The sequence below is a fragment of the Natrix helvetica genome (assembly GCF_964273705.1).
Source record: "Natrix helvetica genome assembly, chromosome: 4".
Classification (NCBI taxonomy): Eukaryota; Metazoa; Chordata; class Lepidosauria; order Squamata; family Natricidae; genus Natrix; species Natrix helvetica.
The window spans coordinates 150,735,737-150,763,564 of NC_138550.1; the positions used below are offsets into that span (position 1 = coordinate 150,735,737).

The 27,828-nt window shown below is 39.8% G+C and overlaps 1 protein-coding gene across 1 annotated transcript in view; it reads right to left on the minus strand.

Annotated features, from left to right (window-relative positions):
• Positions 1 to 27,828, minus strand: part of CSMD3 (CUB and Sushi multiple domains 3) — a gene marked incomplete at its 5' end in the record, with an annotated part of 706,489 nt that overhangs the window by 142,880 nt on the left and 535,781 nt on the right. Inside the window, 6 exons of the mRNA XM_081953230.1 lie at positions 206 to 310; positions 3,723 to 3,819; positions 8,409 to 8,533; positions 19,269 to 19,472; positions 20,679 to 20,774; positions 24,672 to 24,785. Coding sequence (XP_081809356.1) covers positions 206 to 310; positions 3,723 to 3,819; positions 8,409 to 8,533; positions 19,269 to 19,472; positions 20,679 to 20,774; positions 24,672 to 24,785 — 741 coding nt within the window. The remainder of the gene's footprint in view (positions 1 to 205; positions 311 to 3,722; positions 3,820 to 8,408; positions 8,534 to 19,268; positions 19,473 to 20,678; positions 20,775 to 24,671; positions 24,786 to 27,828) is intronic.

A 27,828-nucleotide genomic window follows, 5' to 3' on the forward strand; every position in this document is an offset into this window, starting at 1 on the left:
CTCTTTCTTTCATGAATTTAATGGTTTATATATAACAAAACAATACATAATTAAATCCAGAATAATTGTATCAAAATTCACTATCTTATGAAATTATTCCCAGTCTTTCAATAGAACCAACATTTAATTTCTCGAAGTGTAAATGTCTACATTTTTAAAATTATTCAGGTCTATCTAATGGCAATATATATTGTAATTACATTACCTGTGTACTCTAAATGAAAGCCGGCAGCCGACACACTAATATCTGACTGAAAATTTAAGTACAAATTGTTGGATGTACTATTAAGAAGCGGAGGTATTGTGGTTCCTGGGAGGAAAAAAGAAGTTTCCAGGTTATTAATCTGCAATTAATTGTGCTATTTCTTTCCACATTTCACAGTTTTATCTATCAATATAAGCAATGTCTCACTTTACCATTTATATCCATTTCAAAAGAGTGCTTTTAATAGACAGTTTTTGCTTGGCTATAAAGTAACCATGGGATCCAGTCAAACACCTTGGTTCTTAATGACTGAGATTGGAAAGATTTCATTTCTTTTCAAGTTAAGAAAGGTTCAGAAAGCGAGTTTGAAGTAGTAGATTAAAAAACTGAAAAGCATGAGAGAGAGAAAAGTGAAATTAAAGTACATCTAGTTTATATAAACACCATTCACAATTCTTCTCCATATCATTATATCTTTCAAACTATAATAGCTTCCACCACACCTAGGAAGATCTTGTCAAGTCCATCTATCCAGTGGTGGGTTCCTACCGGTTCGACCCGGTTCGGCCTAACCGGTAGTGGTTTGGTGGCCTGGGTCATTGGAACCTGCCATGCCCCAAACCGGTTTTCCCACCATCTTCTTTTTCACTTCTGCACATGTGCAGAAGCATTTTTATTCTATTGTGCATGTGCCCGCAGCGCGCATCAAGTGGACAAGCATCGTGCATGACCGAACAGGCAGTAGAGCCTGTCAGAAACCACCCTTGCATCTATCCATGTCTTTTTCACTCTTTCCATCCTCTTGTTATATTTACAGGTAGTCCTCAACTTATAACAGTTCACTTAGTGACTGTTAAAAGTTACAATGGCACTGAAAAATATGACTTATGACCGTTTTTCAGAACTGTGATCTTTGTAGCATCCCCACGACCTTGTGATCAAAATTCAAATGCCTGGCAACTGGTTCATATATATGACCATTGCTGTGTCCTGGGGTCCTGACAAGAAAAGTCACTGGAGAAACCAGATTCACTGAATAACTGGAATTTATCAACTGCATGTGATTCACTTAAAAACTGTGGCAGGAGATGTCATAAAATGGGGCAAAACTCACTTAATAAATGTCTCATTTAACAAAAGAAATTTTGGTCTCCACTGTGATCGTAAGTTGAGGACTACTTGTACTATTTTTTTTTCATATGTTTGTTTTGCAATTCAATCCTTTGTAATGCAATCCTCATTCATTCGTTAGGATGAATGTGATCAAATCCTCAATGTGTTCCTTTCATATTGGCAATTTTATAAGTAAGCTATTTTCATGAACGTATGTATGTATGCATGTGTGGAGTGGTACAGTGGCCTAGAGGTGGAGCTCTCGTCTCACAATCAGGAGGCTGTGAATTCGATCCTAGGTAGAGGCAGATATTTCTCTCTCTGGGCAGAACGAGAATATATGTTGAACAAAACTCCACATTGGCAACTGGAAGGGCATCTGGCCATTAAACACTCTGCTAGCTCCATTCAGTTGCTCAGACTCCTGCCCGCAAGGGATTATAGGGTCCTTAAAAGATGATGTAAGTATGCATGTACATATGGATTTTACACATTTTTTAACTGTCAATCTCCCAATGTTTGGCAACCATTCGTTTTCATCCACCCTCCTTAAGAACAAGGAGTTCTTAAATGCCTTGTTCCAACTACACTCAACATACTTCCATACAAAGGAGAAAGAAGCATGCTCTTAACTCAGCCATTTCAGTTCTTTCTATATGTATGCCTCACAACAGACACCTATTACTTACTATCTCTCTACTATTACTCCACTAGTCAGTCTGATTATTATTAGATCCTTGCTGTACACTTTAATTATACTAAGTTCATGAAAACACATATCCAATTTGCATTGCATGCACAAATGAATTTATACGCACTCACAAACAAATCAAACTTGCACTCTGGAGCTGATCTATACTTTACGCCTACAATTAAAATATATAGCACCATGAGAAAGGTTAATTAGAGAAATTAATGTTTAAAATAAAAGTGATACTAAGTTCTGATAAGGTCAGCAGTTTTTCTGTTTGTTCTGTCTCCCTGCTTGGTCCCCTAAATTAGCTACAATTCCAATTGTTCCTTCCAGAATTATTCTGGAGTGTTAACAGAAAAATCAAATGGTATATGGCTTCCAGGCATAACTGCTGCTACTAACTGTGGTCACCATAAATAGGTGCAGAAGTGGGTAGATGGACCAGAAAGTTTTGGATCTCTTCAGGCAATTTATTATTGTTTTCTAAATTGAGAATCCATTGTTATTGGTAAATACTTTGGTTGGCAATAAAGAAACTTCTGGCACCAGAATTCCCTAAGAGTAAAAGAAATATAGTTAAAAGTAAGACAGAATTCAGAAGGAAGTGATGTGATAGAATAGAATGGAATGGAATGGAATGGAATGGAATAGAATAGAATAGAATAGAATAGAATAGAATAGAATAACAGAGTTGGAAGGGACCTTGGAGGTCTTCTAGTCCAATCCCCTGGTTAGGTAAGAAACCCTATACCACTTCAGACAAAATATTTGATGACAAACATTTTTGCAGTGCGGATTGAAAGCTGAACAAAACAACAATATATTTTCCATAAGGTGAAAGGGCCTTGGATTAGCAAAAATGTTCAATTTATAAGCATATTAAAACTTTTATAAAACACTGATAGAATATTATTATTATTATTATTATTATTATTATTATTATTATTATTATTATTATTATTATTATTATTATTATTATTATTGGCATGACACAGAGGTGTCTAAAGTAGCTGAAGAAGTTGATAGCTTCAACTATTCATAGGATCTATGGAAAAGTCACGGCCAATTTAGCTTGCAAATTACTACTATTCTATTTTTCCTTTTCTTTTCTTCTTCCACCTACATACAGAGTAAATAATGATGTTTAGGAGAAAAACAGGAAGAATCAAAAGCAAGGAACTGCAAGGTCATGGCTTAATTTGAAGAGAAAGTGAAAGAACAGTGGGATGATTAAATGACTCAAAGTTATATGAAAGCTTTGTGTTAAGAAAGTTGGTTTGGTACCCAACCTTGGCTTTTTATTATAACATTCAACTTCCACTCAGCTTATGCATCACAGCATCCTTAAGACCCACTTTTTTTAAAAAAAAAGTTCATTACTAATATAATTCAAACTTCCTTGCATTCAAAACATATTATATGAATGTCAGTCAGTTTTGTGTTCATTTCCTGTAATATAAAGATTCTGATGTGGCAGATGGTAATAAAATCAGTTTCAGTACTGTCAAAAATTTATGGTAGTACTAGATAATGAAGCTACCATGAATCAGTGGTCTAACTTGTTCTGTAAAATGGTACATTTCGACATCTTCATATATTACACAAATGTGATATAAGATATTTTATACTTGGCATTCATTCCTACCACACAAGCTGATGTTTGGCCACAAAATAGAATATATCAGACAAGAAGTTATTATTTCCATTCACCTGAGTAGCTTCCAAGTCTCGGAGCGTTGTTATCAGCACCATCATAAAAATCTAAAGAGTCCCAGTTATGTTCTGTTGCAAAACTTATCACTTGTACCTATTGAGGACAGAGACATAGGGCAAAATGACAAGGCAATATGGAATTGCTCTACTTCATATGATACTGCCAGAAATGATTCAGTAGTGGAGTGTTAGTTCAGGCTTATGTATTTTGACTAAATATTGGATTTCAGCCAAATACATTTCTAAATATGACCTTATTCACAATAATGATTGTAATTACTGAAACCTAATTCCCCTCCCCTCCCGCACACACACACTACTCAATGGCTGAAAACAGAGATGCTATAATTAGCTATGTAATGGTACACTGTATATACTTCTCAGTTAGGGGGTTTTGAGTAATAGCTTTTTTGGTTGCAAGTTAGACTCCACGATACAGGTGGTCTTTGCTTAATGACTGGTTGTGATACAACTGTTTGAAGTTACAATGGACACAGAATGGGTACTTTATGGCCCGTATAGCATTACCACTTCCCACAGTCATGTGATCATATGTCAGGTTCAGGCAGGGATTGGTCCACTCCAGCAGTGGGATTCACTTACCTTCCCTACTGATTTGCAAAAGTGCATGCACGCTAGCTTCGCTTGCACATGTTATGTCGGTGCATGCGCAGTGCTCGCGCATTACGTCAGGGCGGGTTGGTGGAGCCTCGTGAAACTGCCACTATCAGTTTTCCCAAACTGGAGAGAACCAGCTGAATACCACCTCTGGTCCACCCCAATCATACAGACAGATTGGGTATGCCCTATACACCATTGGTCATGGAATTCTGCCTGGCAGTATCCAGGAGGAGAGCCTATATGTCATGGCTTCCACCCTTCAGAACATCATGCTCCTTGAAGTGAAATCCACAACAACCTCCTTGGCTTTCTTCAGGGGCCTAAAAACTGGGTGTGCTGATTGTTCTGGGGTCTCAATGGGGGCATTCAAAACTGGAGGTGGTTAGTGGATGAAAAAAAGACTCCATCTCTACCCCGTTCTATATTGATTTCTTCCTTAGCTATCTTCATTAATTTTAATGTTACTATTTAATGTTTCAAGGTTTTGTGTTGCCATTTTAATCTCATTGCATGTACAGTAAACTAATTAAAGTGTATTTCAAATGTTGCTTCCAGTTCTGGACATCACGCTTTTAGAAGGATTCAGAGAAGTGGGAACAAGTTCTTTAAAGACAGTAAGATTAATCAGAGTTAGAAATTAAATCATCTGAGAAGGAAGAATTGGGCATGCTTAGCCATGAGGAGATAAGATTAAGACGGAATATGGCAATGTTCTTCAAATATCTGAAAAGTGAACTCATAGAAGAAAGTCAACACTTGCTTTGTATCATCTCAGGAACAATGGGCTTATGTTACAGACAGCCAGATTCTGAGTAAATTTTAGAAAAATCTTCCTAATATCAGAAGACTTATGAAGATACAATACAATAGTAGAGTTGGAAGGGACCTTGGAGGTCTTCTAGTCCAACCCCTTGCCTAAGCAGGAATCCCTATACCGTTTCAGACAAATGACTATCCAACATCTTCTTAAAGACTTCTAGTGTTGGGGCATTCACAATTTCTGGAGGCAAGCTGTTCCACTGATTAATTGTTCTAACTGTCAGGAAATTTCTTCTAAGTTGCTTCTCTCCCTGATTAGTTTCCACCCATTGCTTCTTGTTCTATACTCAGGTGCCTTGGAGAATAGTTTGACTCCCGCTTCTTTGTGGCAACCCCTGAGATATTGGAGCACTGCTATCATGCCTCCCCTGGTCCTTCTTTTCATTAAACTAGACATACACAATTCCTGCAACCGTTCTTCATATGTTTTAGTCTCCAGTTCCCTAATCATCTTTGTTGCTCTTCTCTGCACTCTTTCTAGAGTCTCCACATCGTTTCTACATTGTGGTGACCAAAACTGAATGCAGTATTCCAAGTGTGGCCTTACCAAGGCATTATGAAGTGGTATTTTATAATGGATTATAATAATGGATAATGATGGATTCCTATTCAATAGGAATCAAGGAGAATCTAGAGATTCATCATCTATCAAAGTTTCTTCATTCTGGTAGAGAGAACTTTGCTTTTCTACATTCCTGAGGATGAACTCCAGCACAAGTCTGAAAGCTCAGAAGGCTAAATCTGACCTAGACTGACCTAGATTGGATCCTGCAAAGTTACTTCCATTTGTATTTCTTCATATGGCAGAGGGGTGGTTCATATGCTCTCTTGAGTTTATAATTTTATGATTCATATGTTTGGAAATGTAGAATAATTAAATATTCTATAAACCAATGATCAATCAACATACTAAATACAGTCATAGAGGAAAATGGTCGACATCATTTTTAATGCATATTTCCTTTACTTCCATCATTAAGAATGGAAGGAGGCTGAATCAAGGGAGGAGTCAAATACTTCATTTTGTAGAAAGCATATGCTTGAAATAAATTTTTATACTTATTTCAACTGCCTGAATCTCCTGATTTCCCCAGTGCTTGACACATATGAAAGTTCAGTGTAGCCCAGGGGTGTCCAAACTTGGGAACTTTAAGACTTGTGGACTTCAACTCCCAGAATTCCCTAGCCAGCTGGCTGGGGAATTCTGGGAGTTGAAGTCCACAAGTCTTAAAGTTCCCAAGTTTGGACACCCCTGGTGTAGCCAGTACTGTATTCACATACCAATGCACTTAAACTAAGGATGCCTGATATAATTTGAATTTTAATAGAATTAATTGATAATTAGATAAATGGCTTAAAATATTGCAGACACCACATTGTTTTCACGTGGTCAGTTAACTTCTCAGAACATTAAATATAGTTCAAAGGTCTTTGCATGACTGTGATAAAAAGAAATACTTCCTTCATCCCCATTTTAGTTGTTATCATAAATGCAGTTAAGACAAGGTTACAAATCTCTACTGCTTTTTGAACTCTTGGATGAAAACAAAATTATAGTGAACCAGCTAATTCTCACTATAAAAGTATTCTGAACACACCTGTGTGTAAATGTGTCCGTGTGTCTGTGCAACTGGTAATATCTCAGATAATATAGTTTCTTAGAGAATCCATTATATAAACAAATTTGTAAAAGTAACCAGTTGCCTTAAAGCAATATATACAAAGAGTCCATGTGACACAGTACCATATGCTTTAACTACTAGTAGTTCTGCAACAATGACTTTCCCAACAAAGTGAATTAACAAGTGATTCATGTCACTCATTAAAGAGCTGCCCATCTTGATTAATTGCTATAAATTAAGATCATGATTTATCCTCTCTATTTATTCAATGTTAACACATTTCATACGCTTTCTCATAAAAACTATATTATATAGCATGTATTTATGTAGATAGGTAGGTCTTGAAGAAGTGCAGAGATTTGGATTTGATGGGCAAACTCTGAGTTAGGAACATATGTTGATTGTGTATGTAACACCTAAATCAGCTAGGTTTCTTTCTATTTAATCACAGTTGCCCTCTGCAGCTGACACACAAACACACAGATACATACACATATATGCATGTATGTATATCTCATAGGTAGTGTTGTGGAGCTGCCAGTGGAGCTGGCGGCAGATCGGATGATGATGTGGTTGGGGAGGAACTTGGGCCAGTTCTGGAGTCTGTGGAAAGTGCTGATAGATGCTCTGTGTCAGATCATCTGACATTTCCCAGCCACTGGAGAGCCAGCTGCCTTTGGAGGCTGATATGAGTGAGGAGGAAGAACAGCTGGGGTCTATTCCAGATGCACGTATGTGCAGAGCAGTTAGGAAAAGTGAACAATGGAGTATAAGGAGTCAACTGGGGAATCAAAACACATGTGGACGCTGAATGGCCCCTCCCTGGCTAGGAAATAAATAGAAGGAAAGGGGAGTGGTTGTCATAGGAGATAACAGTTCGTATTTCTGAAGATTTTGCTCATTGTGTTTCGTGCCACAAAGACTGCTTGCCAGAACTTAATTTGCAGCCTTTCATCTGGGAACTCACAGCTTTACAATTAGTGCAAGGAACTGATAAGGTCTGTGCTGCAGTTAACTCCTTGAAGGACTATTGCCTGAACTTTTTGGTGGGTGAATGAAATTAATTCACAAGAGGTAAATAAAGAGAGTAGTCTGTTTCTTGCTTCTGCTAAGGCTGGGTCAGAACAGGCATTGCAAATGTCTCTGGGGCACAAAGATTATAAACTTGACATCATTGTCTCATCTAGCTTATTCCTTACCATAATATCTATATAAATGAGTGTTAAATTTTGGGCCAATATCACAGATGGAGAACTTTGGCATGTCATGTTTTCTGTAAGCTCTCTACAAATCAGTTTCTTATCCATTAAGCATACCTATTACTCATAATAGGAGAGGGAAATAGATAGAGATATTCTATCAAAAGAAATTAAATATCCTTCATTTTCCAGAGAACGAAAAAAAAAAAAAAAAACATCTTCAAAATAATTCACACACAAAAGCACAAAAGCAGGATTCAAAAATTGGAAGGAACTGCCAAAATATTCACAAGAGGAAAAAAAGGACACAAAGTAATATCTTTGTTTATGAGTCAAACAAACATAGACCTGCTTAATTTTTAAATCCCTCAATGGCAAATGCTGTTAACATTTGTACAGATTAAAAGCATCTGCATTTTTACCTGTATTCCAGCTCCCTCTGGCACTGTGATCTTCCACACACAATTCAGATTGTTGTCGTATGGTTCAGGGTATCCCGGAGATAAAATGGTTCCTTTACGTTTAGTTAAGATACCTCCACAGGGCACTGGAAGCAGATACATTAACTATGGAAATGGTTCATGTATCAAAACAGAGACGCAATGTAATAAAAGCCTACATGACTACAAGCATCAACAATCGGAGCAGTTTTACAATACAGTTCTAGAATTCAAGACAGACCTGAGAAAAGAAATAGGAAGCAAATAAATGACTGAAGAAATAAAGCCTTGACACAACAGATCCTCAGTTTCAAATATTGGAAACATATCAAATTACTTCAAAACCTTTTTTTTTTAATGGAGTAAGCTGGAGGTACTGTTGCAATTATTTACAGGTAAATTACTTCATTATGCAGTTGTTATAGCTGAACAATTAGGCAAAGAATGATAACTGAAAATTTGACCTAATATGACTATGCTTGGAGGTACTTACCGTTTCCCCTATTAAGAAAATACACCAATTCTTTAAAATAATAAAATTCAAAAGCAAGTGTGAGAGTTTCTGGAGAGGATATCAAAAGAATGGGAGGTCTCTGTAGACAACCAGTCCATTCATGTGTCTCAGGCATAATCTGCAGTGTCAGAGCTACACAAAATTTGTAGAGAACCACAGAAATGATTTTGGAAAAGGAAAATGGCAGTTAGCAAAATGTGATTTAATCCCAAAAGGGGGCTAGGCAGATTCCACCTCCAAACTTAACTCTCTTTTGTTAGAAGAAGGAGGACTGGGAAATGCTGTCAGGCTTTATAATGGTGTAGGCAAGGGTAGAGAACCTCTGAGCTAAGATTCTGTGCATCTCAGAGAACCCCCAATTTTCCACTCCCGGCTGGCCCTGCCTCCCCTGCCTCCCCAGGAGCATGTTTTGGATGCAGGTAAGTGCAAGGTGTGAGTGGAGGCTCGGGGAAGGTAAAAAAACGGGCCTGCGGGAAGTTTGGGAAGGCTGCAAAGGGCCATTTTCAGCCTCCAGAAGGCCTCCGGAGTCTGGGGAGGCCATTTTCACCCTCCTGGAGCCTCGAGGAATGCCTCTGGAGCCTGGGGAGGGCAAACATTCCCCCCTTCCCACCATGGTGCAGAAGGCCAACAGCCATGCCTACCATGGCCATGCCCACCCAGCAACCGGGCAGAGAATCCCTTGCTAAAATTTTTGAAGCCCACCCCTGGGTGTTGGCCAGGTAAGGAAACATATTGCACTAAATATTGGGGCTATTGATAGAGATCAAAGGAGTAATGAAATCTCTTGCCCCTATAGGTGTTTCCAAGATACATTCATTGCAATAGTCACATTCATTATTCAAGGTCCTCTCTGTGGTTCTCTACAACTCCATATAGTCTTGAGACTTGAGGTTATGTTCCTTACAACAGAAGATGTAGAGAACATCTGAATGAGCAGCCAAGTAGGAAAGCTGGACCGTAAAACTCAGTCAGCAAAGAGTGAGGTTATCAAAATGTAATTCTGTTACCATACATATTTATTTGGGTTATCTAGGCTGGGAAATTCTTCCTTTGGAGATAATATTGTGGAAGATCTTCCATTCCATCCTGAAGTCCCCCCCAAAAATTAAATATGCAATAATGCATAATAATTGAATGGGAATTGAGACTGAGATTTTAGTGAACCCTTGGAAACTTTAAAAACAATTACCCAGAAACTGAACTTGGGAACACTGTTGTATAGTGTATTCTGTAGTCCATGCCATAAATGTGATGCTGAAGAACTGCTGTGTGATATGCAGTGCTTGAATTACATAACTCTGAGGCCTTTAAATTTTATCAGTGATATTAATACAGCTAAATTACCCTTCAGACTTTTTTCAAAACAATAATATCCATATATATTCCTTGCATACAACATAAATATGATTTGCATCCAGCACAGATATCTATCCCAATGACAGTAATATTAGACCTAAATAAAAAGAATGCAATTGGGTCTTGCATTGATATTTAATGCTAAACATGAATGATACTTTCGGTCAAGCCACTAGACATTCTAATATAATCACATTAGGCTGTCATCTAAATACAGACGTTCTGCTAGAGTTTTAATAGCTTGAAGAAATGATGGATGAGAAGTTTTATCAGCACTATTAGTAGCCAATATATCATTCTGGCAGAAGAGCATTATTAAGTCCTGTGGCTCATTTCATTAAATACAAATATGAGAACTTGAAGAATATGCAGAAGAAGGAAACTTATCTGAGTAATGAATACAGGAGTTACATTTTGTAGTGCACATAACTGATAAAATCTATCAAGGACTACATGAATAAACGAAAGGTCAGTGTCACTTAAACAGTTTAAATAATTACTGGTAAAATCAAGAGCAGACACAATGACTGATAATTGATACCTGTAAGAAAACACTGAGGTATTTGCCAGTAAGCCGTGACCATGTGTAGCATTTCAATTGCTAAATTCATTGTCTAACTGCATGCTTGTGTTAGAAGAGCAGTGTGCATGTATGAATAATATTTTGGGCTTGTAAAACTGCCACAATAAAATAATTTTTAATATTTAATTCATTCTGTAAAGAAGCTTCTCTATAACAACAGTTACTCTGACATTGGTAAACATGTGGTAAAACAATTAAAGGACACACATTAGACCTCTGCTGCATCAGTTGCATTGATTGCCAGTTTGCTTCTGGGTCCAAATGGTTATCTGAGAGACCACCTATCTCTAATTATATCTATTTGTCCCAGTAGGTCCAGCAGGAAAATTACTGTATTTTAGGAAGTATAAGACACACCTTCCCCACCCCCTAAAAAAGGATGAAAATTTGGGTGCACCTTATACACTGAATGTAGCCCCACCCACCCACCGCCCCCCACCCTTTGGCCTCTGTTCCCAGCAATTTACCTCCTTGCAGAAAATGGGGGAAATGGGGCTTGAGGAGGCGGCAATAGGCTATGGCAATCCCTGCAGCCTGAAACAGCTGATGATCAGCTGAAATTCAAAGTAAAACTTGCTATTTGCTACCAGGCAAATTGCTGGGAGGCAGAAGCAGATTTTTTTTGTGCTAATCAGGCTGTTTGCTGCAAGGAGGTAAGTCAATGACAATAAATGTCTATAGAGTGTTCAAATTATTAGATTTATTTTTAAAGACTGCTTTATTATTGTTCTAGACAACTTAGCAAAATGAAGAAGCTTTTTAAAATAAGTGTTTGATCTGAGAAGGCCCAGTGCTATTATATCTTCTTTTAAATAGCAGAAAAGAACTATACTTCCAGAAAACCACATCAATTTTAACAGCATCTGAACAAGTATAGTCTGAAATGTAACACCTCAAACAGTGTATATTGTCTGTGCTGTTTGCTGTTTGTTGCAAGGAAGCAAATTGCTGGGAGGCCAAGACAGATTTTTTCCCCCTTGTTTTCCTCCCCAAAAGTTACGTGTGTCTTATACTTTGGAGCGTCTTATACTCTGAAAAATACAGTAGGTTGTGGGTCTTGTCTGCTAAGGAATTCCAACTGATGGGGCTTAGGAGATGAGCCTAACTTTCCATGGCATCCACTCTTTGGAACATCATCCTGTCAAGATCAAGTTAACCCCAATCCTTGTGATCTTCCAAAAATCACTTAAAACATTTTTTCCCAACAGATCTGGGAATCTTCTGGCAACAGAGACCCCTCATGATGGCTACATAATGTGTAACATTTTCATGCATTCCCTTTAATGATCTGAAAACCCGCCTACACAGTAACTTTGGACAAAATAGTGCCCCAGTGCAATCTATGAGTTTAAAATATCCCCAATGATATATAACCATCTCCCTGAAGGTTGACAAGAACGTGTATCCTGAATCCTAGTTCTACCAATTACTCATTAACACAATGTTTGATCTAATCATCTTCCACTTTGTGATTCCGATGCCACTGTTGATTTTGGATTATGAACAATTGTCAACACAGAATGATGAGTGTAGGTCCAAAAATATAGCCCAAATTCCTAGTTAGTAGTAATTCAATAATGCCACCTCTCATGGCATTGATATTACAATATCCTCATTTTTGGAGTCTGTCTTGGTTAGGGAAAAAAAGGCCCACTCTCTTTTCATCCAATATACTAAGCATTGGGATTAGAACAGTGGTGGGATTCAATTTTTTTTACTACTGATTCTGTGAGCATGGCAGGCATGGCGTGGCTTGGTGGGCATGGCTTGGTGGGCGTGGCAGGGGAAAGATACTGTAAAATCTCTATTCCCTCCCTACTCCAGTTGAAGGTTATTGCAAGATCCCCATTCCCTCCTGTTATATCCTCGATATACAAGCTAGCAGCTGGCAGCAGCCAAGCCGCGCCTGACTGGCTAAAACACAGCTTGGCTAAACGCGGGATGCTTAGGTCGTTCCCATTGGCAATCCTGCTTGACAGCTCCGTATAAATAGCTGTCAAGCAGGGAAGGTGCTGAATCACCTGTATATAGTTTTTACTTCCTTTCTGTTGCAATAAACACTGTTCAATCGCCTCAGAAGTGTCTCGTCTCATCTCTTCGGCCAATCCTGTAAACTGGCGACGAGGATAGGATTCTGATGGCCCGCTGAACAGCCACCTAGGAGCAGAAGCGACCGAAGAAATTCCTACAGTCTACGAGACTAGGAATTTTTTTTTCTGCGCTCTTCCCTCACGCAACTCAACCATGGCATCAATGCCTCCCTTCACTTCCTTCGGAACCACCAGCAAGTCATGGGCCGGGTTCCTGGAGCATTTCGAGTGTTTTCTGATCATGAACGGGAACCGTGAACTGCAAGTTCAGCTTCTTTTTGAGCTGCTGCAGTCCCGCAATGTTTAATTCTGCCAGGGCTCTCGCCGTGCCTTTGGCAGTCCACGCACTAGACTGGGACACCCTGATCACAACGTTAAAAAACCACTATGCACCAACACCATTGCAGAACGCCCGCCGCTACACATTCCGACAATGCATCCAAAAGGAGGCTAAATCTGTCAGCCAGTTCCTCCAGTCCCTGAGAACAGTGGTTATCCAGTGCGAGTTCATTGATCTCGATGACTCGCTAGTGGACCAGTTTGTGTGCGGCATCTAAGACCTACGCCTGAAGAGGCGGCTGCTGGTCCGGGCTGAAATTACGCTTCAGCAAGCAGTGGAAGAGGCCAGAGCCTCTGAACTGTCTGATCAGTCCACGGCAGAAATGTACAGAAACCAACTGCTGGCTCCGCCCAATCGTGCCTGCCTAATTGATGAACCCTTGATGAGCTAGAAGATGACCAGGTGGACCAACTGCGGTGCCAACCACCTCAGCCAGCCAGCCACCTTGCTTCCACCACCTGCCTAGGTTGCGGGGGCAACCATGCCCGCTCTGCATGCCCCTTCAAAGCCACCGTCTGCCGCAGGTGTGCTAAGAAGGGGCATCCGGCGCAGGTCTGCCACGTGACCCTGCCTGCCCAGCAGCCAAAAGCCCGGCAGCAGTCCTTCAGCCAGCAGGCACAGCCGCGTCTCCAAACACCCCGCCGCCAGCAGCGTCAGAGGGACGCCTGTTTTGCTGTCGTCCCAAACCTGCCAGACACCCCTGCAGAGTCAGTCAGCAAGGCGATGGCCGACACAAAGAAGATCTCCGTCTCCCTGCTGCTGGAAGGGATGCCCTGTCTTATGGAAGTCGAATCCAGCTCCTCCCATTCCCTCCTGTCTTGGGCCACCTTCTCCTGACTTTGCCCTGCCATCAGACCCGATCAGCTGTCCCCACTGGACAACAACCTCAAGGACTATGAGGGGATTCTAATTCCCATCCTGGGCTGCCATTCTGTGTGGGTGGACTATGGGGCTTTCCATGGTTCCCTGCCCATCCTGGTGGTGGAAAAGCCCCTACCAGCCTTGTTGGGGCTGGACTAGCTACCCCCCCCCCGGGCCTGTCTGTCCTGGGGGTACCCCAAACATCCTCCGCCTCCTCTTCCATTAAAGACTTCATCGCGGAGTTCGCAGACATTTCCGATGATAAGCTGGGGGAGTACAAAGAGACCCCTATCTCTTTAAATTTAGACCCCCAGGTTGCACCCATTAGGCTGAAGGCTTGCAGGGTACCCTTTGCCTTGCGGCCGAAGGTTGATGCCGAAGTGGACAAACTGATGGTGCAGGGCATCCTGGAGCCCATCAACCACTCTAAATGGGAGACCCCCATAGTGGTCCCTGTCAAGGCTCACGGGTTCATCAGGATCTGTGCCGACTACAAGTCCACCATCAACCTCAGCCTCCAGGCAAACCCCTATCCAGTCCCTGTGATGCAGCACCTGTTCCATTCCTTGGGGCAGGGCTGCATATTTGCCAAACTGGATATGGTGCAGGCCTACCAGCAGCTCCCGGTGGATGACGAGGCTGCGACGGCCCAGACCATCGTCATCCACTGTGGGGCTTTCTGTAGTTGCCGCCTCCAATTCGGCATTTCCGTTGCCCCGGGGATCTTCCAGAGCCTCATGGAGCGGCTGCTCCATGGGCTCCCTGGCGTCGTCCCCTACTTCGATGACATCCTGATCGCTGCAAACAGCCACTCAGGACTCATCGAAATACTTCAGAAGGTCCTCGACCGTTTTAGGGGCGCAGGCTTAAAATTAAAGTGCAGCAAATGCTCCTTTGCTGGGCAGAGGGTGGACTTCCTGGGTTTCTTGATTGATGCCCAGGGCATTCACCCCACCCCCTCTAAAGTTGCTGCCATCAGGGACACCCCTATGCCCACCTTTAAGGCAGAGCTACAGGCGTTCCTAGGTCTTTTGAACTTTTAGGCACAATTTTTGCTGCATAAGGTGTCACTAGTCGAGCCGCTGCATCGGTTGCTCGACCAATCCGTAGCCTGGTGCTGGGACAGCCGCAAACCGCATGCATTCGCGGCTGTCAAAGCCATGCTTACGTCAGCGGCTGTCTTAGTCCAATATAGTGACAAGCTACCACTGACATTAGCATGTGATGCCTCCCCTGTTGGTCTGGGGGCCATTCTGAGCCATGTCCTCCTCAATGGCTCTGAGGCCCCCATGGCTTTTTACTCCTGGACACTCTTTCCTGCTGAGAGGAACTACAGCCAGATTGACAAGGAGGCTCTAGCTGCTGTGACAGGATCAAAAACTTCCATGACTACCTCTACCGTCGGAATTTCACCCTTTTCACAGACCATAAGCCTCTCCTTGGACTTCTGGCCAGTGACCAACCTACCCCTCCCATTCTCTCTCCTCAGATGACCCGCTGGACGGAGTTCCTAGCAGCGTATTCATATACGCTGCTCTACCATCCTGGCAAGCAGCTGGGGCATGCAGATACCCTCAGCCACTGCCTCCTCCCTGGCACTCACCCTACACCTGTGCCATCCTTGTCTGTCCTGTCCATCATCTCCCTCGACCTTCCTCTAATGGCCTCAGATGTGGCAGCTCACACCAAGGCTGACCCTATCCTGGCCCAGGTCTTGTCATGGGTCTTATGGGGATGGTCACTGGGCAAGGTCTCCGAGGAGTTCTGCCCCTTTAAAACCCACCAGCTGGAAGTGTCCATCCATAGTGGGTGTTTGCTTTGGGAGGACAGAGTCATCATTCCCCCGCCCTTACGCTGCCAGGTGCTCGACCGTCTCCATCGGGACCACCTGGGCATAGCACGTATGAAGGGTTTAGCACGCAGCTATGTCTGGTGGCCCCACTTGGATGATGAGATAGTAGCCTGGGTGGCAAGGTGCTCCCCATGCCAGTTGTCCCATCCTGCCCCACCTGCAGGGCCATCCCAGGAGTGGGAGGCCCCTAGAGGGCCATGGTCAAGGCTCCACATTGATTTTGCAGGCCACTTCCATGGCCAGGTGTTCTTGGTTGTCATGGACGCTTACTCTCGCTGGGTGGAACTCGTCCTTATGTCATCCACCACAGCTGAGAGTACCATCAGGGCTTTGAGGCACCTTTTCACGACCCACTCTTGTATCCAACAATGGACCATAATTCACGTCCACGGCGTTCCAGGAGTTCCTGGCCATGCAGGGCATCCGTCACATGCCCACCGCCCCCTACCACCCTGCCTGCAATGGCCAGGCGGAACGAGTGGTCCGCTCAGCCAAAGAGGCATTAGGCAGGATGGAACAGGCTGATTGGCCGGCAAGGGTCGCAGCTTACCTCCTAGGTCAGGACTCCTCCCCTTGCTCCACTGACAAGAAAAGCCCCGCTGAGCTGTTGATGGGCCGGAGCCTGCGAACCCCCCTGGATAGATTGCACCCTCCCTATTCTGGGGGACAGCCTTGCAACCTGGGGGCTCCTCCCCGCATCTTTGGGGTGGGGGCTTTAGTCTGGGATAGGAGTTTCTCAGGGGATCCAAAGTGGGTGCCTGCCACCGTCACGTCAGTAATTGGTCCCTGCTCTTACAGGGTCGCCCTCTCAGATGGCACCAAGTGGAGGCGCCATGTGGATCAGTTAAGGCATCGACTTCCACCAGACGCCTGTTCTCCAACCGACCCACAGAGCCAGGCCACCATTACACAGCAGCCGGCCCCTGCTCTGCCAAGGCCCGTTTGGCCACCAACAAATTCGCTCCCGTGCGAGGCCTTCACCCAGCCAGGCCTCTCCTATCCTGCTGCTGCCTTCCGGCAAATGTACCCAGTTGCTCCTCAAGCCGCGGACATTTTCCCTGGAATTCCCCACCCTGTTAGTCCAAGTCATTCAAATTTCCCGGGTCCTGCCACCACCTACTGGCAGCTAGGCCCTGTTTCGCTCCCTACGGGCGCGCCCCCTCACCCCGGCCTACCTGGTTCGATGGATCCGCCTTCAGGGGTAGGCCAAGATGGCATCACCCGGAGCTCCACTCCCTTCAGGGAGGAGCTTCCATGGGCATCTCTTCCTCTGCCACCGACTCCTATACAACTGAGGTGTTCTGGGCGGATCCAGCACCACCCCGCCTACCTAAGCGAGTACGCATGTGCTACTTACACACCTGTGTCCTCGCTGGCGGGGAAGAAGTGTAATATCCTCAACTTACGACCTAGCAGCCGGCAACAGCCAAGCCATGCCTGATTGGCTAAGATGCGGCTTGGCTAAACGCGGACTGCTTAGGTCGTTCCCATTGGCTACTCTCCGTATAAATAGCTGTCAAACAGGGAAGGTGCTGAATTGCCTGTATATGGTTCTTACTGCCTTTCTGTTGCAATAAATGCTGTTCAATCGCCTCAGAAGTGTCTCGTCTCATCTCTTTGGCCAATCCTCTAAACTTCCCGATCAGCTGGGACTGGAGAGGCAGAAAATAGATGTGGGCAGGGGCCAGTCAGAGGTGTTCAAGTTCAAGTTCAAGTTTATTTGATTTATAGACCGCCCCCTCTCCCCGAAGGGACTCGGGACTGTTATTTACCGGTTCTCCAAACTACTCAAAATTCCTACTACCGTTTCTCCAGAACTGGTCAGAACCTGATGAATTCCACCTCTGGACTAGACTAATATTTCTGAACCTTAGCAATTTTAAGATACATGGACTTCCTGAACAACCCAAATTCTACAGCAAGCATGCTGATTGGGGAATTCTGAGGCTTGAAGTTCACATAACTTCAAATTATCAAGATTTCAATTTCGTTGTATTTAAGTACAATGACAACAAATTATACTTATGAGAAACATAGCACTAGACAATAATTTAAAAACAGGAATGAGGAAATCCTGGAGGTATCATCTTTGAAGGAATATAATGATTCAATACATCATTATAAACTGAGTCTGGAAACCTTTCAAATTACTTTTTTTAAAGCAGTGAGTAGGATTTGCCTATAGTAACGCAATCATGTATTTTCAAAATCTAGTAAGAAAATAGATTTTTCACAACATTCTAATCACCCTTTTTACTGAAACAGATTTGAAATGTTTACTGTTATTATATTTTTACTGTATGCTATGCCGTTACTTATTCTGAAATGGGTGACTATATAAATAAAATGAATAAGGCAGTAGTAACAAACACGTGTTGTTCCAACCTGCCCTCCCCCTCCCCAGTATGTTACTGCTGTATTTTTTTAACTAGTCTATTTTAATCAGTTGACCAGTTATATTGGTTTAATCAGTTTAATCAGTCGAGCTCCTGTGTATTCTGCTTAGGGTCAAGTGCAATTGAAGAAGCATATAAACAAACAAACAAATAAAATGCACATATGTCGCTGTTCATGGATGAATCGGATTCTTCACCAACCTGAAGAAAATGCTAGTTCCTTTCAATTTTGAGGGGTGTGTTTTTTTCTTTTAGTTATGGCAATTTTAAAAATCATAAAAGCAAGAGAGCATTGTGTTACAATGCTACAGGGCAGTGATGGCGAACCTTTTCAGCCCTGAGTGATGAAAAGGGAGTGTGCACGCTCATCTGGAATGCAACCTGGAAGAGGAGCTGCCCAGGGAGCATGCATGTGCTGGAAAACAAACATCAATTTCCGGTGCGCGCATGTGCAGGGGCCAGCTAGTCTTCTGGTTGCTGGCACGCATGCACTTGATGATCAGCTGGCTAGCGCATATGCTCACTCTGTAAAATGGAAGACCAGCTCTTCCAGTTTCTGGCACCGCCACACACACGAAGGCCAGCTGATTGTTGCACACGCATGCACGCCAGAAACCTGGAAGAGGAACAGGTGACGGAACATGTGCCAGGCGACATGGCTCCATGTGCCACTTCGGGCACGCATGACATAGACTCGTCATCACAGCTATAGGGTTTATAACAGGTTCAAATGAACTGGTCATTTGATCTTGAAGCATAAAGATAGTAGAATAAATCCTACGTCCCATACTGTAAAATAATAATAATAATAGAAATCCCCCCTGCAAATAATCACATTTTGGCCACTCACCAACACATGTAGGAAGGGTATCGTTCCACTGCGCCAATGCATTGGGCACTGTGTCACATCTAATTGCTATCGACCCATACAGTATATAGCCTGGATTACACTCAAAAAGGACCAACGAACCAACGGCAAATTCATTTCCAATTCTTTTTCCAAATCGTGGTTCAGGCACCGAACTGCACTGGGTTGAACTTGTTCTCGGAACCGCTGGAAACACAGTATAGAGAATGCATACTGCTTCATGGCAGAAAAGGAAATAATCCTAAATATAATTTATCACAGTTTCAAAGAAGAGGCTCAAATGTCTAGAAATGCAACAAAAACTTCCATTCCCATTATGTAACAGAACAATTGTATCAAGCTTTTCGCAAAATAATATGAAAACTCCTGCTTCATTGAATTAATATACAAAGCGAAATTCTTATTTCTGTGACGGGTAGATATTTAAATCGATTAACTACATTTTAATGAATGTCTACTCTTGTTGTCATATTGATACCCAGATTTATAAAGGCTAAATTATAGTAGCAAATGTTGACATGCAATTATTTTTAAAGTGTCTTATCCATTTACAAAAAGAGAAACAATGGAAAGCTCCACTCTTTATATACACTGGATTGCCCCCATTTTTTTCCTCATGGATAGGATTGCCTTGCAAATTCAAAGAACATGTTTTAATAACAAAGTTAGTTCTGTAATATGACTGTCTGTATTCAGATATAGAAATACATATCTAAACAAAAGGTTAGACTGAATATTAATATATAAGATTAGAAATGAAATAGCAAAAAGGTCTGGTCATCACATTTCCCCTTTAGATTTCAACCCTTTTTTAAATTATGAAAGCATTGTAGAAAAATGCAAAAAAGAGGAAGGAAAAGAAGGAAGGGAGGGCAGGAGGGAAGGAGAGGAAGGGAGGGAGAGAGGGAAGAAGCGAAGAAAGGAAAGAAAGAAAGAAAGAATAAAGGGAGGGGAAGAGAAGGGAGGGATAGAGGAAAGGAAGGAAGGAGAAAGAGAGAGAGAAAGTAACTCTCTTTTTTGCAGCATTCCTACTAACAGCAGATTTTCTGGTTAATAACAAAAAGACTTTAGTTTGAACTTTGAGATTCAGGTTAACACAAAGAGACTTTGCATTAGATCTGCTTAAATACATACTACAACATGCAATATAGTTCATTCCATTTAGGCCCTCATGCATTCCAGGATGACCATTAGATTTTCTATTGTTTATACATTGCTATATCTTCTTCAGAATGTTAATAATGGAAACATTCATAATAATCAGACATAGTAATATAATGGTAATACAATGTTTTTGTAAATAAAAACCCACAAACTGAAATATCACTAAAAGGTGAGACATTAGCAAATCCAATTAATTGAAACATGTTTGAGGTATTTTATGTGTCATACCTTGATAAACGAAATGAAATCCTTTGGCTGTAACAGGCCCGACTGAAGTAAATCGGACAGTTATCTGGTTTCTTGAGCTCAGCGGAAGGGATTCTCCTACTCAAGAAAACAAACACTGCACCTCAGAAACAATTTTCTGTCAAGAATCCGACAAACTCATTTGCTGAATCTTTCAAAGATTCTTACTCTCCTGTAAGTATCTTGTATAAAATGAAGGGCTTTATTTTTTGCAATAAGTCTATAATAACTAATGGCCTTTGCTTATTATTTCATTGTCTACTACACTCAGAGGTGATATTCTACTGGTTTGGATCAGTTCACCCAAACAGGTACTGGAAATTGCTGGTGGCCCCGACCTACCTCCCTGGCTCTATGGCATCCCCCTTTGGCCCTTTTTAAGCCAAAAACGCATGTGCAGAAGGCTTAGCGCAAGGGTGTCCAAACTTGGCAACTTTAAGACTTGTGGACTTCAACTTCCAGAATTCCCCAGCCAGCAGAGTTGAAGTCCACAAGTCTTAAAGTTGCCAAGTTTGGACACCCCTGGCTTAGCGTATGCACGGAGGTAGATGCACGCACACATTTGTGAACCGGTAGGGAAGCTAAGTAAATACCACCTCTGACTACGCTGTTTGAAAGCAAACAGGAACATTATTCCCCCCAGATATTAGAACAGCCCCCACTCAAACACTCTTCTGTAAGGCAGTGAAGACCTGGTTCTGCCAGCAGGCCTGGGGAACACAGAATGGGATGGAGCCCATTAAATGGTTCATATGATGTCGCCGGGATAGGGTGGGGATTATTTTATTATTTACGATTCTCTCTTTTATTGTTTTTATATGGTGTTTTTATATTTTTGTAAACCGCCTTGAGTCACCATGCGTGAATAGGAGGCAGTATAGATCTCCTAAATAAATAAACTGGCACAAATAAAGAGATAGATAGGGGGAAACCAGGAGATACATGAAAAGGATATTCATGAATAATGTTTTGTTTGGAATTTTACATTTATTTCTTGATCTGTAAGATCTATCAGTAATAATGAGACAGACTGTTCAGTAAGAATGGCTATAACTTTATATTTTAAAGAGATGGGCTGAAAAGAAACAATCTTTTGGGGTTTGGTTTGATTTAATTTTAGTTCGAATGTTTAATTTAAATTAGTGTTTTTCAACCTCAGTAACTTTATGATGTATGGACTTCATCTCCCAGAATTCTTCAGTTTGCACGTTTGCTGAGAAATTATGGGAACTGAAGATCATATGTTTCAAAATTTCTGAGATTCGGAAACATTGAACAACATGATTATTATCTCCATAGAAGTAAATTTTAATTTGCAGAAGCCTGCAAATTCGAAGTTTGAAGAAGCAGAATCTATACCGAGTGTATAAATAGAACCACCTTTAACATTCTTTCAAAAAAAGGATATGAACAATATTTCTTCTTTTAAAAATCTTCCTACTATTAATTATCAAAATTAAGAACCAGCAGAAAAAGATCAACATCTATCTCATCAATGGAAAGGGCCTTTTCTCTTATGCTGATACCAAGGACAATGTTCTAAGATTTTATATTTCTTTATAACTTTGTTTAAATCTTTTAAATTGATATTGTAGGAGTGAGTTTCACTAAATGTAAACTTATGTTATTTGGCTACAATGAAGTACTGCAACTACCTATTTAGGGGTTTGACCCCTAACACTTCAGGAAAATGTTCAGAAGATGCGTAATTCCTTTTTAATATATTCTAAATAATCATCCCCAAATACTTCTGCATTATATTCTGGAATATATCAGCAGTACAAGCTTTTCCTACATTATTTCAAGAAATAATCTGATATCAACTGTTCATAACAAAATATGGACCCTAATATCTGTTTCAGCAGAACTCTTTATACAGTCTGACAAATCTATCTATAAAATTCATCATACTCTATGGTAGAGATGGTTTTTTTGAGAAAAGACCGTTCTGTAAAGAATACTTCATGAAAAATAATCAATTTTTGCTTATATTAAATAGTTCCAGATCTCACTGAAATTAAATTCTTCAAGAATTTCAAAACTACTAAATGTTCCTTGGATCATATCAAATTTAACACATAAATGTGAGTATCTCAAGGAATACATAAAATCTATACATGCTAAATTCATACACAGAGGAACAATAAATAAATAATATGCTGTTCCATATGAAATATGTGAAATAACCAGTGATTATTACGGTGTTTTGAAATCTGTTTGCATGAAACATTATCAAATAAATACTAGTAACAATTTAAGGTACTATCTATATCAGTCTCTCTGTGAATGAAAGGACTTTCCTTTTTTTAAAAATAATAATAATAATTCCAGTGGCATAGTTCTGGGAGAAGGAATAAAAATATGATTTTTCTCCAGAGGAGCACAGAAATAGCAATAGTACTTAGATTTATATGCTGCTTTACAGTGCTTCTCAAAGCGGTTTACAGAGTCAGCATATTGCCCCCAACAATCTGCTCCTCATTTTACCAACCTCATAAGGATGGAAGACTGAGTTAACCTTGAGCCTGGTGACAATTGAACTGCAAAATTGCAGTCAGCTGGCAGTCAGCAGAAGTAGCCTGCAGTACCGTACTCTAACCACTGTCCCACCACGGCTCAATAGAATATACTATAAGAGAATACATAGCAGCTAACTCCACTCTGCTTCTTTCAGGAAATATGAATGGCACTCTAAGAACAGCTATTCACTTTATTGAATGTCAGTTTGCTTAGAGTTCTCATCAAAACTGAAGGCAATTGTATGTCAGGCCAAAGCAACCAGATCCACATACGAAGGGTTCAAGCTTACTACTTGATTATATTCTGCCTATAATACATGAGTTTCCCCACAAGTGCTTCCCTTCACTTGTAAAGAAAGAGATAAAGAGAATGTTATTTAGAATATATTGATTGGGGGGATGGATCAGTCCTAGTTCTCTTGTGTCTGCACAATGATTCAAGGCTAATTTCCCACTTGATCCCTACTACTTGCCTGGCTGATAGTTTTCCAACATTTCGGCACTAACACAAAGTGAAAATTGGTCTGGATTATGAAATTTAAAATAGAATGAATGTGTAGTGCCAGGGAAGTCTTTTTTAAAAAAAATTCAGATGAAATTCCATAATATATTTTCTTTCTGTAAATAGTGGTGTCAGTTCATGTCAACTATCTTTCAATTTAAATCTTTGTATGTCATAATCCTGTCATTAATATGCACCCCTGAGGTGTAAACTACATATGCTGTTTTCTGAATGCATGGCCTATAGGCACATCTCCAGCATTCTTTAATTAACTATAGCTTTGAGGATCCTGCAAGTGGAAGAAGAGATGGATGCTCGTTGAATTTATCTCATGCTAGATGATGGAAGGAATACATTTATTTTCTTGCATGATGGAGTTCCAACAAGAACTGCCCGTTATCTGCAATTAATTAAAAATAAGATGGGATTTGCCTCTGATTAAATTATGTTGAAATTATTACCTTTGATGGGAAAGTGGATTTTAGATTACAGAGAATTGGAATCACCGTAATGCAACTATTTATTGTGCTGTAGCTCTTTTTAAATCTTAAGAAATAGATGAATATTAATGACCACTGCTCTTTTATTTGTTAGAATAGTTACAAAAAATTGTTTGAAGCCTGGAAAATAAAGAAAAGCATTAGAAACTCACATTGGATGCCACCTTATTTCCCCAATTATTCCCAAATAATCATTTCCTCACTGTATAAAAATATAGATCCCCCCCTCCCAACTTCTACAGAATAATTACTGATAATCTAAGGCACGCATCACATTGTTTCTTCTTCTTTCAACTGATTTCCCATAAGCCCATAAGAGCCTCAAATTAATCTTTTAATTTATGCGTTCTTGGTTGTTCTTCTACATTCAAAACCAATTATGCTCAGCAGAACTACCTAGAGTGAAAGTCATTTCAATATGTAACATATTTAGAACAATTCTATTATGAGATACCTGAATGTGATCCTGAGAGTGAAGATAATAAGGAGGATTGCTGAGTTGGCCCGTCATATACTTCGACCACATCATGGAGAGATGTCTGGAAAAATACAAACTGGCCAAAAACCACTAAAAGGTTTAAGAAAAAAACAAGAAAAGAAAAAAGTTGAATGAATTACTGTATACATTTTTTCAACTTCTGGCCATATATACACTAAAATTACACCGGTATACAAAACCATAATAGAACAGGTATACGTGCAGTCACTTTTTTTTCAGTTCAGTAGGATAAAAGAGGATGAAAAGTAGTATGAGAACGAGGAATAAGTTGTTACAGATATATGTTGGGAGGAAAAATAATTAGAAAGCCACATGGCTATCATATGAAATTGTGCGGAGCAAGATTTGGACCTCTTCCTGTTGTAAGTATGATTAGCAAAGGCCAGATGCAAGCAAAAATTAAGAAAAAAATAAATTTGCCTAGAAAGAAAACATATATATATATATATATATATATATATATATATATATATATATATATATATATATATATATATATATATATATATATATATATATATATATATATATATATATATATATATATATATATATATATATATATATATATATATATATATATATATATATATATATATATATATATATATATATATATATATATATATATATATATATATATATATATATATATATATATATATATATATATATATATATATATATATATATATATATATATATACTGCCGAAACGTTGCAAAGACAATCTCAACCTTACACGGGAAAAGACCCGAATACAACAAAACCAGCATACCTACACCCGTGAAAATCTACGAAAACAAATTATATATATATATATATATATATATATATATATATATATATATATATATATATATATATATATATATATATATATATATATTTCCATTTCAATATCGTAATATATAATTTTTATTACACTGTTGGAAGTTTAATTAATCTCAGTGTGATGATGATTATTATTTGAGACTGCTTAATATTCCAAATGAACCTGATTAGAATACTTTAGGTTAAACAGATAAAAAGAAAAGCAGAAGAAAAATATGTGAAACACACAACAAGGTGTGAGAAGTGTTATATTAAAATATATTTTACTCTTTATACAGTTTCCATATTCCCTTAAAATATTAACAGAATCCACCATGGTCTGAGAAACAGTGTCTCCACTAGATAATTGATGGGGAACAGCAAAGAGGGGAAAATATTTTTTAGCAAACTTCTTCAAACCCTCAAATAAGTTACCCAGACCTAATCCACATATCAAAGGATAAGGTCTGCAAACACAAACAGAGTTAATTAAATTATGTTTCCCAGAGGAACTGCATATTCACCAAAATGAATATACCTACACACGTGTCCCTCAAGTGCCACTCTAGAATCAGCACATGACATCACGGACAAGCTCCCCTTTAAAAAAACTGCTGCTGTACCCCATTTCTCTGCAGCCTGCCCCTCAATGCAAACTGTTTTGATTTTAGGAATAAATATATTTTTTTTCTCACAGCTGTCTGGATCTCATTTTTATTTCATCTTTCACACCACAGACCCAGCTCGAGTTGGAACCCCACATTATTCTTCTGGCAAAGGTTAATTAAGAATTGCAATAGGTTGGGATATAATGTTCCTACAATACAGAAATGCTATGGTGGTGAAAATGTGAAAAGTTTTAATTGTGGGAAACTAGGTTATAAGGAGAGCAAAACTTCCTAAAGTTACTGAAGTTATCTAGTTTTCTAAAAGTAACTTGGAAGGAAAGCCAATTAATAAAAGAAATGTCTATTCTCTTTTCCAAAATGAAGAAAAAAAAATTCCCATTTTATTTATTTTGGTCAGATTCCATCTCATTTATTGGTTCTACTTCTGGGCACTGCAAAAGTGTTGGAACAGATTCAGTAAATTGTTCTTCATTGAACACATTTTGTTTCTCTGACTGGATGGTGGGGAATGGAAGGATTTATATTCCTTACAGACAGCTGGTCATTTGCATTCTTTTAGTGGGTCATTGAAGCACTTGGAGGTTTATCTGTGTCCTCGGGGTTGCTTGAATAGTGCAAAGGGTGTGGAGCCTTCTTGGAACTGTTGAAAGGGCTGTGTTGTAGACTGGATATAGATGATAGATGACTGGGAATCTCCACTGATATCTAACAGACACGGCCATCCTAAACAAATTCCTCCTACCACCACTACACCAACTGCTTTATTAAATGAGAAGAAGAAGAAGAAGAAGAAGAAGAAGAAGAAGAAGAAGAAGAAGAAGAAGAAGAAGAAGAAGAAGAAGAAGAAGAAGAAGAAGAAGAAGAAGAAGAAGAAGAAGAAGAAGAAGAAGAAGAAGAAGAATTATTATTTAGATAAATTAAACAAAGTTATAATAATCATTATATTAATGCAAGGCAATCTAATTTAAATTAACATAACCATGTTGGAAGGTGAAAATCATTACAGAAATCTATCTGAGCTTTAAAACTGGCAAAGAGGAATAAACCCAGAACCCAGCTACAAAAAAAAAATGAATAAATGTAAAAGCAAGTAATCCATGAAAGAGTTATGGATGTAAGAGGAAGAAAAAAAATATCATCTTGCTATTTTCTCCCCAAAAGATAGATGGTTTCAATGAAGTTGGAAAGTACTTACAAAGTATTTTCGAATAAAAATGAAACTTTGGAAACTTTTAACATCTGAGAGAGAATTTCATTCCTTGGTATTAGTTTTGGTAGATGTAATTTATTTTGTGTTTATACTGAAATAGTCCTCAATCTTCACCTGGCAAATGTTGTTATCCCCCTTCATCTAGTCTAAATGATCCTCGTTACTGTATCATACAGTATATCATAGTGTATAATACAGTAACCTATACAGAAACTATAAAACAATATTGTAAAAACAGGCAAGAAACAATTTATACTCTATCAATTTTCTGGCATGGACATTTCTTCCATTTATGAGATGTAGCAAAAATGACTGATTTTGATTCTTAGAATAACAGAGTTGGAAGGGACCTTAGAGGTCTTCTAGTCCAACCTCCTGCTTAGATAGGAAACCCTACAGTACTTCAGACAAATGGTTACCCAACATCTTCTTAAAAATTTCCAGTGTTGGAACATTCACAA